This window comes from Neofelis nebulosa, chromosome 15, assembly GCF_028018385.1.
Source record: "Neofelis nebulosa isolate mNeoNeb1 chromosome 15, mNeoNeb1.pri, whole genome shotgun sequence".
Classification (NCBI taxonomy): Eukaryota; Metazoa; Chordata; class Mammalia; order Carnivora; family Felidae; genus Neofelis; species Neofelis nebulosa.
Window position 1 is genome coordinate 11,893,237 of NC_080796.1, and position 13,757 is coordinate 11,906,993.

The 13,757-nt window shown below is 43.5% G+C and overlaps 1 protein-coding gene across 4 annotated transcripts in view; it reads right to left on the minus strand.

Moving 5' to 3' along the window:
- CATSPERE (catsper channel auxiliary subunit epsilon) overlaps nucleotides 1-13,757 on the minus strand; it is a 198,323-nt gene that overhangs the window by 20,778 nt on the left and 163,788 nt on the right. For all 4 annotated transcript variants that reach the window (XM_058701754.1, XM_058701752.1, XM_058701751.1 and 1 more), the window contains one exon: nucleotides 4,496-4,595. In XM_058701754.1, coding sequence (XP_058557737.1) covers nucleotides 4,496-4,595 — 100 coding nt within the window. The remainder of the gene's footprint in view (nucleotides 1-4,495; nucleotides 4,596-13,757) is intronic.

The window sequence follows — 13,757 nt, forward strand, 5'->3', positions numbered from 1 at the left end:
TCTTGGAGAATGTTCCATGTGCACTCGAGAAGAAAGTATATTCTGTTGCTTTGGGATGCAGAGTTCTAAATATACCTGTCAAGTCCATCTGATCCAGTGTATCATTCAGGGCTCTTGTTTCTTTATTGATCCTGTGTCTAGATGATCTATCCATTGTTGTAAGTGGAGTATTAAAGTCCCCTGCAATTACCACATTCTTATCAATAAGGTTGCTTATGTTTGTGATTAATTGTTTTATATATTTGGGGGCTCCCATATTCGGCGCATAGACATTTATAATTGTTAGCTCTTTCTGATGGATAGGCCTTGTAATTATCATATAATTCCCTTCTTCATCTCTGGTTACAGCCTTTAATTTAAAGTCTAGTTTGTCTGATCTAAGTCTGGCTACTCCAGCTTTCTTTTGAGTTCAAGTAGCATGATAGATAGTTCTCCATCCCCTCACTTTCAATCTGAAGGTGTCCTCAGGTCTAAAATGAGTCTCTTGTAGACAGCAAATAGATGGGTCTTGTTTTTTTTTATCCATTCTGATACACTGCGTCTTTTGGTTGGAGCATTTAGTCCATTTACATTCAGTGTTATTATAGAAAGATATGGGTTTAGAGTCATTGTGATGTCTGTAGGTTTCATGCTTGTAGTAATGTCTCTGGTACTTTGTCGTCCTTGCAACATTTCACTCACAGAATCCCCTTAGGATCTCTTGTAGGGCTGGTTTAGTGGTGATGAATTCCTTCAGTTTTTGTTTGTTTGGGAAGACCTTTATCTGTCCTTCTATTCTGAATGACAGACTTGCTGGATAAAGGATTCTCAGCTGTATATTTTTTCTGTTCATCACATTGAAGATTTCCTGCCATTCCTTTCTGGCCTGCCACGTTTCAGTAGATAGGTCTGTCAATAGTCTTATCAGTCTCCCTTTATATGTTAGAGCATGTTTATCCCTAGCTGCTTTCAGAATTTTCTCTTTATCCTTGTATTTTGCCAGTTTCACTATGATATGTTGTGCAGATTGATTCAAGTTACTTCTGAAGGGAGTTCTCTGTGCCTCTTGGATTTCAATGCCTTTTTCCTTCCCCAGATCAGGGAAGTTCTCAGCTATGATTTGTTCAAGTACACCTTCAGCCCCTTTCTCTCTCTCTTCCTCTTCTGGAATTCCTATTATATGGATATTGTTCTGTTTGATTGCAGCACTTAGTTCTCTAATTCTCCCCTCATACTCCTGGATTTTTGTCTCTCTTTTTCTCAGCCTCCTCTTTTTCCATAATTTTATCTTCTAATCCACCTATTCTGTCCTCTGCCTCTTCAATCTGAGCTGCGGTCGCCTCCATTTTATTTTGCACCTCATTTATAGCATTTTTTAGCTCCTCATGACTATTTCTCAGTCTCTTGATCTCAGTAGCAATAGATTCTCTGCTGTCATCTCTACTTTTTTCAAGCCCAGCAATTAATTTTTCAACTCTTACTGTAAATTCTTGTTCCGTTATATTGCTTAAATCGTTTTTGATCAATTCGTTAGCTGTCGCTACTTCCTGGAGTTTCTCTTGAGGAGAATTCTTCCGTTTTGTCATTTTGGGTAGTCCCTGGGGTGGCGCCCAACTGCAGGGCACTTCCACTGTGCTGTCTGGAGTAACTTGTGTTGGTGGGTGGGGCCGCAGTCAGACCCAACATCTGTACCCAGCCCACTGCTGGGGCTACAGTCAGACTGGTGTGTACCTTATCTTCCCACCTCCCAGGGGCAGGACTCACCGTGGAGTGGTGTGGCCCCTGTCTGGGCTACTTGCACGCTGCCAGGCCTGTGGTGCTGCTTCTATGGGATACGGCGTATTAGCCGAGGTGGATCCGCAACATGCACAGGGGCGGGAGGGGCAGGCTCAGCTCGCTTTGCCTTTGGTGGTCCCCTGCGGGAGGGTCCCTGAAGCACCAGGAGGGAGGCAGACCCGTCGGACGGATGGATCCACAGAAGCGCTGTCGTTGGGTGTTTTCGCAGTGCAAGCAGTTCGGGAACTGGTTCCCTTTGGGATTTCGGCTGGGGGATGGGAGAGGGAGATGGTGCTGGCCAGCGCCTTTGTTCCCCGCCGAGCTGAGCTCTGCCTTCCAGGGCTCAACACCTCTCCCTCCTGGTGTCCTCTCACCCTCCCGCTCTCTGAGCAGAGCTGTTGACTTTTAACATTCCAGACGTTAAGTCCCACTGGCTGTCAGAACCCATGCAGTCCGGCCCCTCCGCTTTTGTCAGCCAGTCTCAGCGGCTCTGCCTTGCCAGGAGGGCTGCCCCTCTACCGCCCCGGCTCCCTCCCGCCAGTCCGTGCAGCGCGCACCGCCTCTCCTCCCTTCCTCCCCTCTTCCGTGGGCCTCTCGTCTACGCTTGGCTCCGGAGACTCCGTTCTGCTAGTCTTCTGGCCGTTTTCTGGGTGATTTAGGCAGGTGTGGGTGGAATCTAAGTGATCAGCAGGACGAGGTGAGCCCAGCGTCCTCCTACGCCGTCATCTTCCAAATCTATCTACTAAGTTTTTCATTTATTATTTATTTTTGAGAAAAAGAGACAGAGTGCAAGCAGGGAAGAGGCAGAGAGAGAAGGAGAATCTCAAGCAGGCTCCATGCTGCCAGCGCAGAGCCCAATGTGGGGCTTGATCTCATGAAGCTGTGAGATCATAACCTGAGCTGAAATCAAGAGTTGGACGTTTAACCGACTGAGCCACCCAGGCGCCCCCGGAGTGTTTGAATGTAAATGTAATTATAACAAGGGGACTGGCATTGGTCAAGGCAGGCTCAGCTGTGCTGCAATAAACCCCAACCCTCAGGGCCTTTACGCATTCAAGTTCAATTCCTGCTCACACACAGTCCGGTGCAGATGCCCCTGGTGAGAGGGTTCCTATGGATGACTCTTCTCAAGCAGTGGAGTGGCTTTTCTGTCCAGTGGCTCTTTGAAGGTTCCCTTCACCGGTCCCTTCTTACCCAGCTTGTATCTATTCTGTCTTTAATTGTTGCTGCAATAGACTGACATGTGGAGGAAGGTCGGATGCATGGAGGTTCATGCGACCCCTTCTTTAGCACTTCAGCCTGCACGTGACACATATCGCTTCTGCTCATTCCCCGGAGGTGAGAACCAGTCATGTGGCCCCACCCAGACGCAAACAGGGCTGGGAAACGTCATCCCCATTTAGAAAGCTTCTCCCCAGCAATAGCCCCATGTGATGGCTGGCCACAGTCAGGAGTCAACTGTGACTGTTTTTAGGCCATGAGGAACACTCACCAAGTTCTGAGCAAATGACAGCAACAGCCAGGGATGGGGTATGTGACACCTGGATGACAGGGGCCTTAAACAAATGACACTTGAATTAGGGTGAGGGGATTATTGATCTGGCCATGATACTGTGGATTAGGGAGGGCTTTAGTTCCGCAGCTTATCCTGAAGTACTTTGGGGAGAGAGAAAGAGAACCCTTGGTTTGAGAGAAAAACAGGGAAAATTATATTCTCTGAGGAATGTCTACTGAAGAAGGGTCAAGGGGCATTTAACTCCAGGGTATATTAGAAAGGTTTGAGAAGGTGGAGAGGAATGGGGGCCAGGGAATCTGGACCCAGGCATAAGAAGAATGGAATAGTTTAGGGATGAGACTGTGGGGAGAGGGTAGTTGGGAAGGAATCACATTTTGGGTGCTGGACAAGTATAGGAGGAACATGGTGGGATGGATTTGTTCGGCCACATAATTGAAAGACAGTTTGTTCTTGCGACATTCTGGAGGGGTAGCAGGTGGAACTCATTGTCTCTTGGCTGCTATCTGGGTGGGTTCTCCTTCTTGGAGAATTAAGGTCTCTGACAGATGAGAAAGTTCCTTTGGAAGGAGTCATCCCTGCCTTTGAGCTTGAGATCTCTGGGGAAAAGCAGGAATCAATGCTGGTGACTTCTGGGGAGGCTCCATTGTGATGGGAGGCCCTAAGGGTAGAAGGCCGCATAGGGGAGTGAAGTGTGGTGGCCAGGAGGGGTAAGGTCTTCCTGCCAAGGCCTGCAGAGTGAGAGGGTTGTCACCAAGGAGGCTGAGTATCTCATCTCATGTCATCTCATCTCATCTCATGTCATCTCATCTCATCTCATCTCATCTCATCTCATCTCATCTCATCTCACCCTGAGAGAGTGGGTGAGGGCTTGAGTGGGTCAGAGGGACAGGAGGAAGAGAGAATCTCAAGCAGGCACCACACCCAGTGCAGAGCCCATGCAGGGCTCAATCCCATGGCCCTGGGATCATGACCTGGAGCTGAAATTATGAGTTGGACGCTCAACCAACTGAGCCACCCAGGCACCCCTAAGTCTGTGACTATGACCAGGGCTTCTTTCCCTGTGAATGAATTTCAGTATTCACAAAATTTAATACACAGGTCGTGTGTGTTTTCTACCCATGTGTTACAGGTTCTATTTCCCTTAGATAATTTATATACAGATTTAAAACAGGACGACAGGTCTACCTGCGCGTTCAGGTCTGTTTCAACTCAAAGATGCCATACCTTCTTCATGGTATTATTAAAGCTGTAGTCGTTCCTGCCGTGTATTTCCCACACAATGAAATTGACTTCCACATCTTCAACATAGCCATTTTCATTGTATCTGCGTGAGACAACAAGCACAACAATAGTAGTTGAGGGTAGACGACAGGGGTTAAGAGTGGCAGCTTTCTTGTCTGGTGGGTTTCCGTTTCAGTCCTGTGTTTATCCCTGAACAGCCAGCCTTGTAGCCCCAGGGAGGTGACTTATGTTCTGGAAGCCTCGACATCCTCACTTATCTGTAAAATAACAACTGTACCTACTGTACAGGTTTCCTTCACCTCTCAAAATCAGCCTCATAGTGACAAAGGAGAATGATGTCGCCTTTTCAACAGTCAGAGCCCTAAGTGCTCTTCAGTTTGACGGGAACCACGTAGTGAGGAGGTGAGGCCCTGCCCTGCTGGCTGGTCGCAGGGAAAAAGACTGCAGGGATGAAGGGGGAAGGGCACAGCAAAGGTCCCCTGGTGTCATTGAATCCACATGAATTCTTTGGGTGACTGTTGCGTGCCAGCGAATTAAAGCACGGAATCACTAGGAGAGCAGATGTTCTGGATCTCCCGGGAGGACCCGGCTGGAGGACAGGGCTGAGTGTCAGGGGACGGGCAGCAGCAGTGAGAGCTCTCATGGGGCCGAGAGCTAGAAGTGGTCACCAGCTCCCAGGAGCCACAGTCATGCATGGCCCATGCCCAGAGAGCTCGTGATGACTTCTACCCACAGCAGACCCCAGCAGACAGTCGAGCATGGACAGGTTGCCCACCCCCCAGATGCCAGCACTGGAGACATAAGCCCCATTGAGCTTAGAGTATTCACTCCAAATTCAGTGTGTTTCAAAAGGGATGTTCCTTCAAATTGTTAAGATCATTATTATTATTTATTATTTTTTTTTGGTACCGTATGGAAACAGGGGCTTGAGACCAAAGTTCAGGTTCAGTTACTGGTGAAGTTACTGGTGTGTACCAGACCTTGCTGCCATTTCAAACATGGTCACATCTTCCTTCTCCATCAGTCAGTGACCGTTTTTCTGAATGGGAATGTCTCCCCCCACCCCCCATCCCCCAGGATGAAAATTTCACTTAGGACTTTGGTTCAGGCGCTTGCTTCTGGGCTCTGACTCTGGGACTCTTGCCCCAGTGTCTGATATTTTCTCTTGTTTCCCCTCTCCGTGTTTATCCGTAAAAGATCAAGGGTCCTTGACAGTGTTTCTCTACCCACTGCCCGCAACTCTGCCTGACTTCACGGGTCGCTCTACCTGGCTCTCCGTATGTCCTACAACCTGACACCGTCCATTCTTGCTTAGAAAAACCAGCTGTTGTCCCATTCACAAGCAGGGCAGGGGATTTTTACGTATCAGAAAGTGGTATCTGAAGAAGCTACTTTATTTTCATCTTAATTCATTTTTAGGAACCATAAAGACATGAACTCAGGTGTGACTAGCTAGGGGTTAGAGTAGTGGTGGTCGACTTGTTTCCCAGCACAGGAGGAAGGTCACAGAGAACTCTAAACTCTAAAGTTCCTTCCACAGGAAAATGCACACACGTGTGTGACACATTTAATGTGGTATGCAGTTTTGGAGATTTGGGCCAGGCTTTAGCAAAGCTCTCATTCTAGGAGATTCGGAAGGTGCAGCTTGTTTGCATCTTCTGAAAACCATCACATTCTTGAATTATTAAGGACTAATTGTAAAGCCATACCTTTTATTTGAATTCAGAAAAAAGATTTTCCTTGAACTGGGAGCAGACGTCGTTTGACACTCACAAAACCAATAAGCTATAGCGTCATCTAGTGGCAACAAGGATAAATTACATGACCCCATATTTCCCGGGTTTATAATGCTCCTTGATGATGTTTTATTGATTTCACTGAGCATATGGGGACAAAAATACTTCCCCGTGTAAGCATGGCTTATTTTCATTAATGTTCATTAATAAGATATGATACCAATGAAACCTGAGAAATTCGGAAATGTCTTTACTTGGCAACTAACTTCCCTACAACTTGTAACTTCACTGTGACAGTTCCCCTTTTGGAATTCGGAAGGAGAGACCTCTCCGTGGATCCACTGGATGCATATGTTTTCAGTCCTGCACGGCCACTCAGCTCACGGTGTCATGTCTTTTATTTTCTGTTTTGTGGTGCTTTAATAGCTGGGTTAATTATCCCAGGAGAATGAATTGGAAGCAGCATGCTCTATCAAGTGAGTCCTGGTGCTCAGACACGTAAATAAGAAACCCCAAGACAAACGTGCCGCCACGTGGTCCAAAGTAGGGTTTGCTGCTGTCTGCACTCTGGCCCCGCCTCCTTCACCCCTCGCAGACTCTCATCTGCCCCTTGACCTCACCAGACTTCCAATCCTGACCCCTCTCTGCTTTCCTCCTCCAGGCAGTTTCCTCCCTGCCCAGCATCCTGGATTCATTCACTTGTTCTGGCCCTGCCTCCAACATCTCACCCCAGTCTTGGACGTCACACTGTGCCTTCCACATTCAGGCACATGTCACTTGAGAAATTCAAATATGTGGGATTGAACCCACTTGTGGCGTCAACTCAATTGTGCCTTCGGTGTTGTCTGATCATCTTTCTATGGGTCGCCTTAGCCAGACCGTCTCACATTACCCTCGGTGACCCCTGACATTGTCCTCAAAGCCCCTCCTCAACCCCTCAGGGCGCCCCGTTTACACAGCGTCCTTTCTCTTTCATGGAGGTAAATTGAGGCTGTCAGACATGACTTCTCTTCACTCCCACACTCCTATTTCCAAACCAGTCGCTTTCTACATTTAATTTTACTCCTTCCGGGGCGCCTGGGTGGCTCAGTCGGTTAAGCGTCCGACTTTGGCTCAGGTCATGATCTCACGTCTGTGAGTTCGAGCCCCACATCAGGCTCTGTGCTGACACCTTGGGGCCTGGAGCCTGCTTCCGACTCTGTGTCTCCCCCTCTCTGGTCCTTCCCCTCTTGCACTCTGTCTCTATCTCTCTCAAAAATAAATAAACATCAAAAATAAAAATAAAAAATTTTTTTTTACTCCTTCCCCCCAAGTCTCAGAGGATGAATTATTCTTCTTTCAACATTGCCACCTGGGCCTTTGATGCTACTTCCCCAGTTTTCTTCATGGACTTGGCTCCTATAGCTTATTTCATTTTAATTAGAAAATATTTCAAACATGCAGAACACAGAGAATAATGTGAAAGTTGTTATATATCATTCCCATCCAGGTTTTAAACTTTACTTATACATAAATATATCCATAAATCATATATAGTGTTGCTTTGTGGGTTTGCAAATATACATACATGAGGTTACACTGCAAGTATATTTTGGCAACTTCCTCCCCCCGCCCCCCCGCCCGACATTCAATATTAGGTTTTGAGATGAATCCATAGAAGTTTCCAGTCTCTTGATCTCTTTTCCTCATCAGCAGCTCCCTCCTGGCTACTCTTCCTTCCCTACCCAACCCGAGCTTCGTGGCTAACTGTCCGATTCCCTCTTACAACCATGTTAGTCATTCATTTTCACTGCTGAGCAGTATTGCACTGGCTGACCGTACAACGTATACATCCAAATGTTCACTATGTTTTGTTATGTGTATTTTACCACAATTTGAAAAATCTGTACATAAAGACACCATAAGCACACATTTCCACCACGCGTCCTTTGCACTCGGTTTATGGTAAGACACCGTGAGGTAGCAGGAAGAGTAGAATGTGAAGCCAAGTGAAGAAAACGTTTCAATTGGGAGAGAGTGACCAGCTATGCAATTCTTGCCAACGAGGTCAGGTAGGGTGAGTCCTGTGGGCTGAGCACTGGGTGTACCAATATGGAGGCCACCGGTGACACTAGCTAGCAGTGCCAGTGGTGTGGTGCTGGTAGAATCCTCACTGAGAGGGGCTGGGGGACAGGAGGAGAGTTAGTCACGGTGAGTATGGTAGCTGAAGAGGTAGTGGGGTCAAGGGAGGGTCTTGTTGTGTTTTGGTTTTTGATGACATTAGAACTGCAGGTTTCTTTGATGATACAGTCAAGAGGGAAAAGTCGATGATGCCGGAGAAGGAGGGGGCAGTTTCGGAAGCAGTGTTCTGAATTAGGAAAGCAGGTGGGGATCCAGTTCACAGATGGAGAGAGAGGCCTTACATGTACATATAGTTCACTTATGATGATAGGAAGACAGAGTTCAAGGGGACGGATGTTTGCAGATGAGTAGGTAAGGTGGTAGAAGTTTGTGGAGACCTCTTCTAATTGAGGTCACTGGGACTCGTTCGTCTTCCTCATTCTCTCTTTTCTTCTATCAATTATCAATCAATTATTAAGCCCTGTGTATTACAATCCCTCATTTTTCTCATAAATAATTCCTCTTCTTTGTCCTTGCTGCTATTTTAATCACTTGTTTTTTTCCTCCATGGAACTACCATTGGAGGTACCAACTGGAGTACCAATTTTCCTCCATTGGTACTACCAATATAGTTTACTACCTGGTCTCCCTACTTAGACTTGCTTTCCTGAAGGTCATCTTCTACACTTCTCCCAGAGAGAACTAGTTAAGGCACATATTTGATCATGCCACTCTACCATAGAATGGACAGAAAGTCTTTCACAAGGTAGACTCCACCTAGCTAGTTTCCCGGCCTCTTGGCTTGACACTTACTGCCTCACTTAATACCCCAACAGCATTTTACTGTTGGAACTGTGCATTTTCTTCCTCACCATCATTTTTTCTTGAAAGGCTCCCTGGTGGAGTCCATTATCACCTTCCCCACTTCCCTTTTTCCCTCCCTGCCTTCAGCTAAATATTCATTATCCTTTAAGACTCAGTGACTAGCTCAAATGCAAGTTATTCTGGAAATATTTCCCAAAGCCCATCTCCCTTCCGCAGCTGGGTTGGATTCTTTTCTTTTGAGTTTCCTTTTTATTATTCCATATCAGATCATATGTTTATCTAATTCATCAGGCTCTTGAGCCCTGGGAACAGAAATCCTATCTTATTTATCTTTGAATTCCCATTGCCTACCAGAGTAAAATGTTCAAAGATGTTTAATAATAATGAATTGAAGAGTACACTTCTCTGGGAGAGAACATTAAGATTATGTACCACTGGGGGATTAGGTACTGCATTAAACAAAAAACAAAAAAAAACAAGGAGCCTGGGAAGATGGCATAATAGGAGGACCCTGAACTCATCCCATCCCACATTTTCAACTAGACATCACCCACATCCAAATCAATAAACCAGAGAGTTATCTGAAGACTGGTAGAACAGATTCCGCTACTAAATATAGAAAACAAGAGAGGTAAGGAACACAAAAGAAATGAGTAATTCTGTAAAAAAAAAAAAAGTAAGTCAAGGAACTCACACAAAAAAGGATGTAAAACATAATAACATATACCTAAAATATAGGTACAAGAGGCAAAAAGAGTGGTTTCAAACTTAAATGACCACGAACTTAATATAGACTGCTGCATGCAGATGAGGTTATATACAAACCTGATGGTAACCATATACCAAAAACTGTTAATATGTATGCAAAGACTAAAGAGAAAGAAATGCAAATATATCACTAAAGAAAATCAACAAAACGTGAGAGAAAGACAAGAAAGGATCAGAGAAGATCTTCAGAAACAGCTAAGTAATAAACCAAGTGATAAAATGGCAGTCAGTTTATACCCATCAATAATTACTTTGAATGGATTAAACACTCTAATCAAAAGACATAGGGTGACAGAAAGGACAAAAAAACAAGACTCATTTTTGGGGCACCTGGGTGGCTCAGTCAGTTAAGTGCCTGACTCTTGATTTCTGCTCAGGTCATGATCTCACAGTTTGTGAGATCGAGCCCCATGTTGGGCTCTGCATTGACAGCATTAAGCCTGTTTGGGATTCTCTCTCTGCCCCTCCCCTGTTTACGTGCTCGCTCTCTCTCTCAAAATAAATAAACTTAAAAAAACCCACCAAAAACAAAACAAGAGCTATCTATATGTTGCTTACAAGAGACTCATTTTAGACCAAAAGACACCTGCAGATTGAAAGTGAGGGGATGGAGAAACATTTATCATGCAAATGGACATCAAAAGAAAGCTGGACTAGCAATACTTTTATTGGAAAAACTAGACTTTAAACAAAGACTGTAACAAGAGACAAAGAAGGATACTATATAATAATAAAGGGGACAATACAAGAAGATACAACAATTGTAAATATTTATGCACCAAACATCAAAGCACCCAAATGGATAAAAAAGTTAATAACAAACATAAAGGAACTAATTGATAATAATACAATAATAGTAGGGGACTTTAACAACCCACTTACATCCATGGACAGATCATCTATATAGGACATCAACAAGGAAACAATGGCTCTGAATGACACACTGGACCACATGGATTTAACAGATATATTCAGGACCTTCCATCCTAAAACAGCAGAATACACATTCTTTTCAAGTGCACTCAGAACATTCTGCAGAATAGATCACATATTAATCCATAAAACAAATCTTAACAAATTCAAGAAATTGAAGTCATACATGCATCTTTTCTGACCACAATGCTATGAAACTAGGAGTCAACCACAAGAAAAAATCTGGAAAGAGCACAATATATGGAGGTTAAAGAACATGCTACTAAACAATGAGTGGGTCAACAAGAAATCAAAGAAAAAATAAAAAAGTACATGGAAACATATGACAATGAAAACACAATGGCTGAAAACCTCTGGGATGCAGCAAAAGTGGTCCTAAGAGGGAAGTATATACCAATATAGGCCTACTTCAAGAAGCAAGAAAAATCTCAAATAAACAACCTAACCTTGCACCTAAATAAGCTAGAATAAGACAACAAAACCTTAAACCAGCAGAAGAAAGGAAATAATAAAGGTTAGAGCATAAATAAGTGTTATAGAAACTGACAAACCAATAGAACAGTTCAATGAAACCAAAAGCTGGTTCTTTCAAAAAATCAATAAAATTGGAAAACCTGTGGCCAGACTTCTCAAAGAGAGAGAGAGAGAGAGAGAGAGAGAGAGAGAGAGAGAAAGCGAGCAGGAAAGGACCCAAATAAATAAAATCATAAACAAGAGAGGAGAAATAACAACCAACACCACAGAAATACAAACAATTATAAGAGAATATTATGAAAAAACCATAACGGCAAAAAATTGGACAACCTAGAAGAAATGAACAAATGCCTGGAAATGTACAAACTACCAAAACTGAAACAGGAGGAAATAGAAAATTTGAGCAGATGAATAATCAGCAAAGAATTTGAGTCAGTAATCAAAATATTCCCCCCCAAAACAGAAGTCCAGGACCAGATGGCTACACAGGTGAATTCTACCAAGCATTATTTCTTCATTTAAAAAAAATTTTAGTTAGTTAATATACCGTGCAATATTGGTTTCAGAAGTAGAATTTAGTGATTCTTCACTTACATACAACACCCAGTGCTCATCACAACAAGTGCCCTCCTTAGTACCTATCACCCATCTAGTCCATCTCCCACCATCCTCCCTCCATCAACCCTCAGTTTGTTCCCTATCATTAAGTCTCTTATGGTTTGTTTCCATTTCTTCTCTCCCCACCTTCCCATATGTTCATTTGTTTTGCTTCTTATATTCCACATATGAGTGAAATCATATATTTGTCTTTCTCTGATTGACTTATTTTGCTTAGGATAATACATTCTAGCTCCATCCATGTTGTTGAAAATGGCAAGATTTCATTCTTTTAGATGGCTGAGTAATATTCCATTGTGTGTGTGTAAATGGAGTATTATTCAGCCATGAAAAAGAATGAACTCTTGCCATTTGCAATGACATGGATGGAACTAGAGAGTATAATGCTAACTGAAATAAGTCAATCAGAGAAAGACAGATACCATATAATCTCACTGATATGTAGAGTTTAAAAACCAAAACAAATGAGAAAGGGAAAAAAAGAGAGAGAGACAAATCAACAAACAGACTCCTAATTATAGAGTACAATCTGATGGCTACCAGAGGGTATGGGGGTGGAGGGAATGGGTGATATAGGTGATGGGGATTAAGGAGTGCACTTGTCATAATGAGCACAGGGTGATGTATGGAACTATTGACTTACTATATTGTACACCTGAAACTAATGTAACAATATGTTAACTAACTGGAATTAAAATAAAAACTTAAAAAAAACAAAGCAAAACAAACAAAGAGAAAAATGAGGCCTCAGTGGTGGAAGGGGTTTCAAGGGTTCTCAGGAAAAGCAGTGGCATCACTAGATGTGTAGAAGAACAAAACTTAAGAAGATAGCAGAACGGCCTGATAGCTCAGAGGACCCAGGACAGAGGGACTGTAGGACAATGATGTAGAGGGTACAGCACAGAATCTTAGAACTGCCATGGGTGAGGAGTGGTGGGCAGGACATGATGGCAGAGGACTTCTGGGTCCCAATAAGGACAGCTCCCATAGCAAAATTAAATCAGAGCACCTGATTCACTATGTCATACCTACCACCTGAGAGATCTCAGAAATTGTCTCTAGCCTGAGAGGTCCTGTAAACTCTAAAGCTGGAAACCTTGACTAAAATTTTGATATTTTACACATAAGAATTTCATTTCCAGTAATTTTTCCTGATGGCATATCTGGACTGGTGTCCAAACATGTATGTAAGTGGATATTCACCACCATTTTGTTTATAATAACAAAAAAAAAATTAAGAAATGGGTCATTTAGCTCTTATATTTTTCTATTTTAAGTTTTGCAACAAGCTGTGTAACTGCTATAATCATGGGGTCCCTGGGTGACTCAGTTGGTTAAGAGTCAGACTCTTGATATCAGCTCAGGTCTTGATCTCAGGGTCATGATTTTGAGCTCCATGTTGTGTGTGGAACCTACTTATAATCATCAATCAAGAATAAAATCAAAGATACAAGCAAAGTAATATAAAACTACATGCAAAAGCCTTCCTAATAGCGTTTTCTTCTCATTATAAAATATTATTTTTAAGAATTAAGTTAGAGATAATATTTTTGAAATCTCCCCAATGTACCAGCCCTTATCAGCAATCTAGTTTCTTTCCTTGCAACCTTTCAGTTATTGTTGGCCCATGGACAGAACAGTCATATGTCACCCGGGGAAGGTAATTCCTATCAAACAGGCAGGGGTGCTGGTAAGAGCTTGGGGAGAGATATAGAGAGAATAAAGCAAGGGTGAAGAGATCACCTGCATGCCTGAGAAGAGCCTCAGTTATCTTATCCACTATGTCTCAG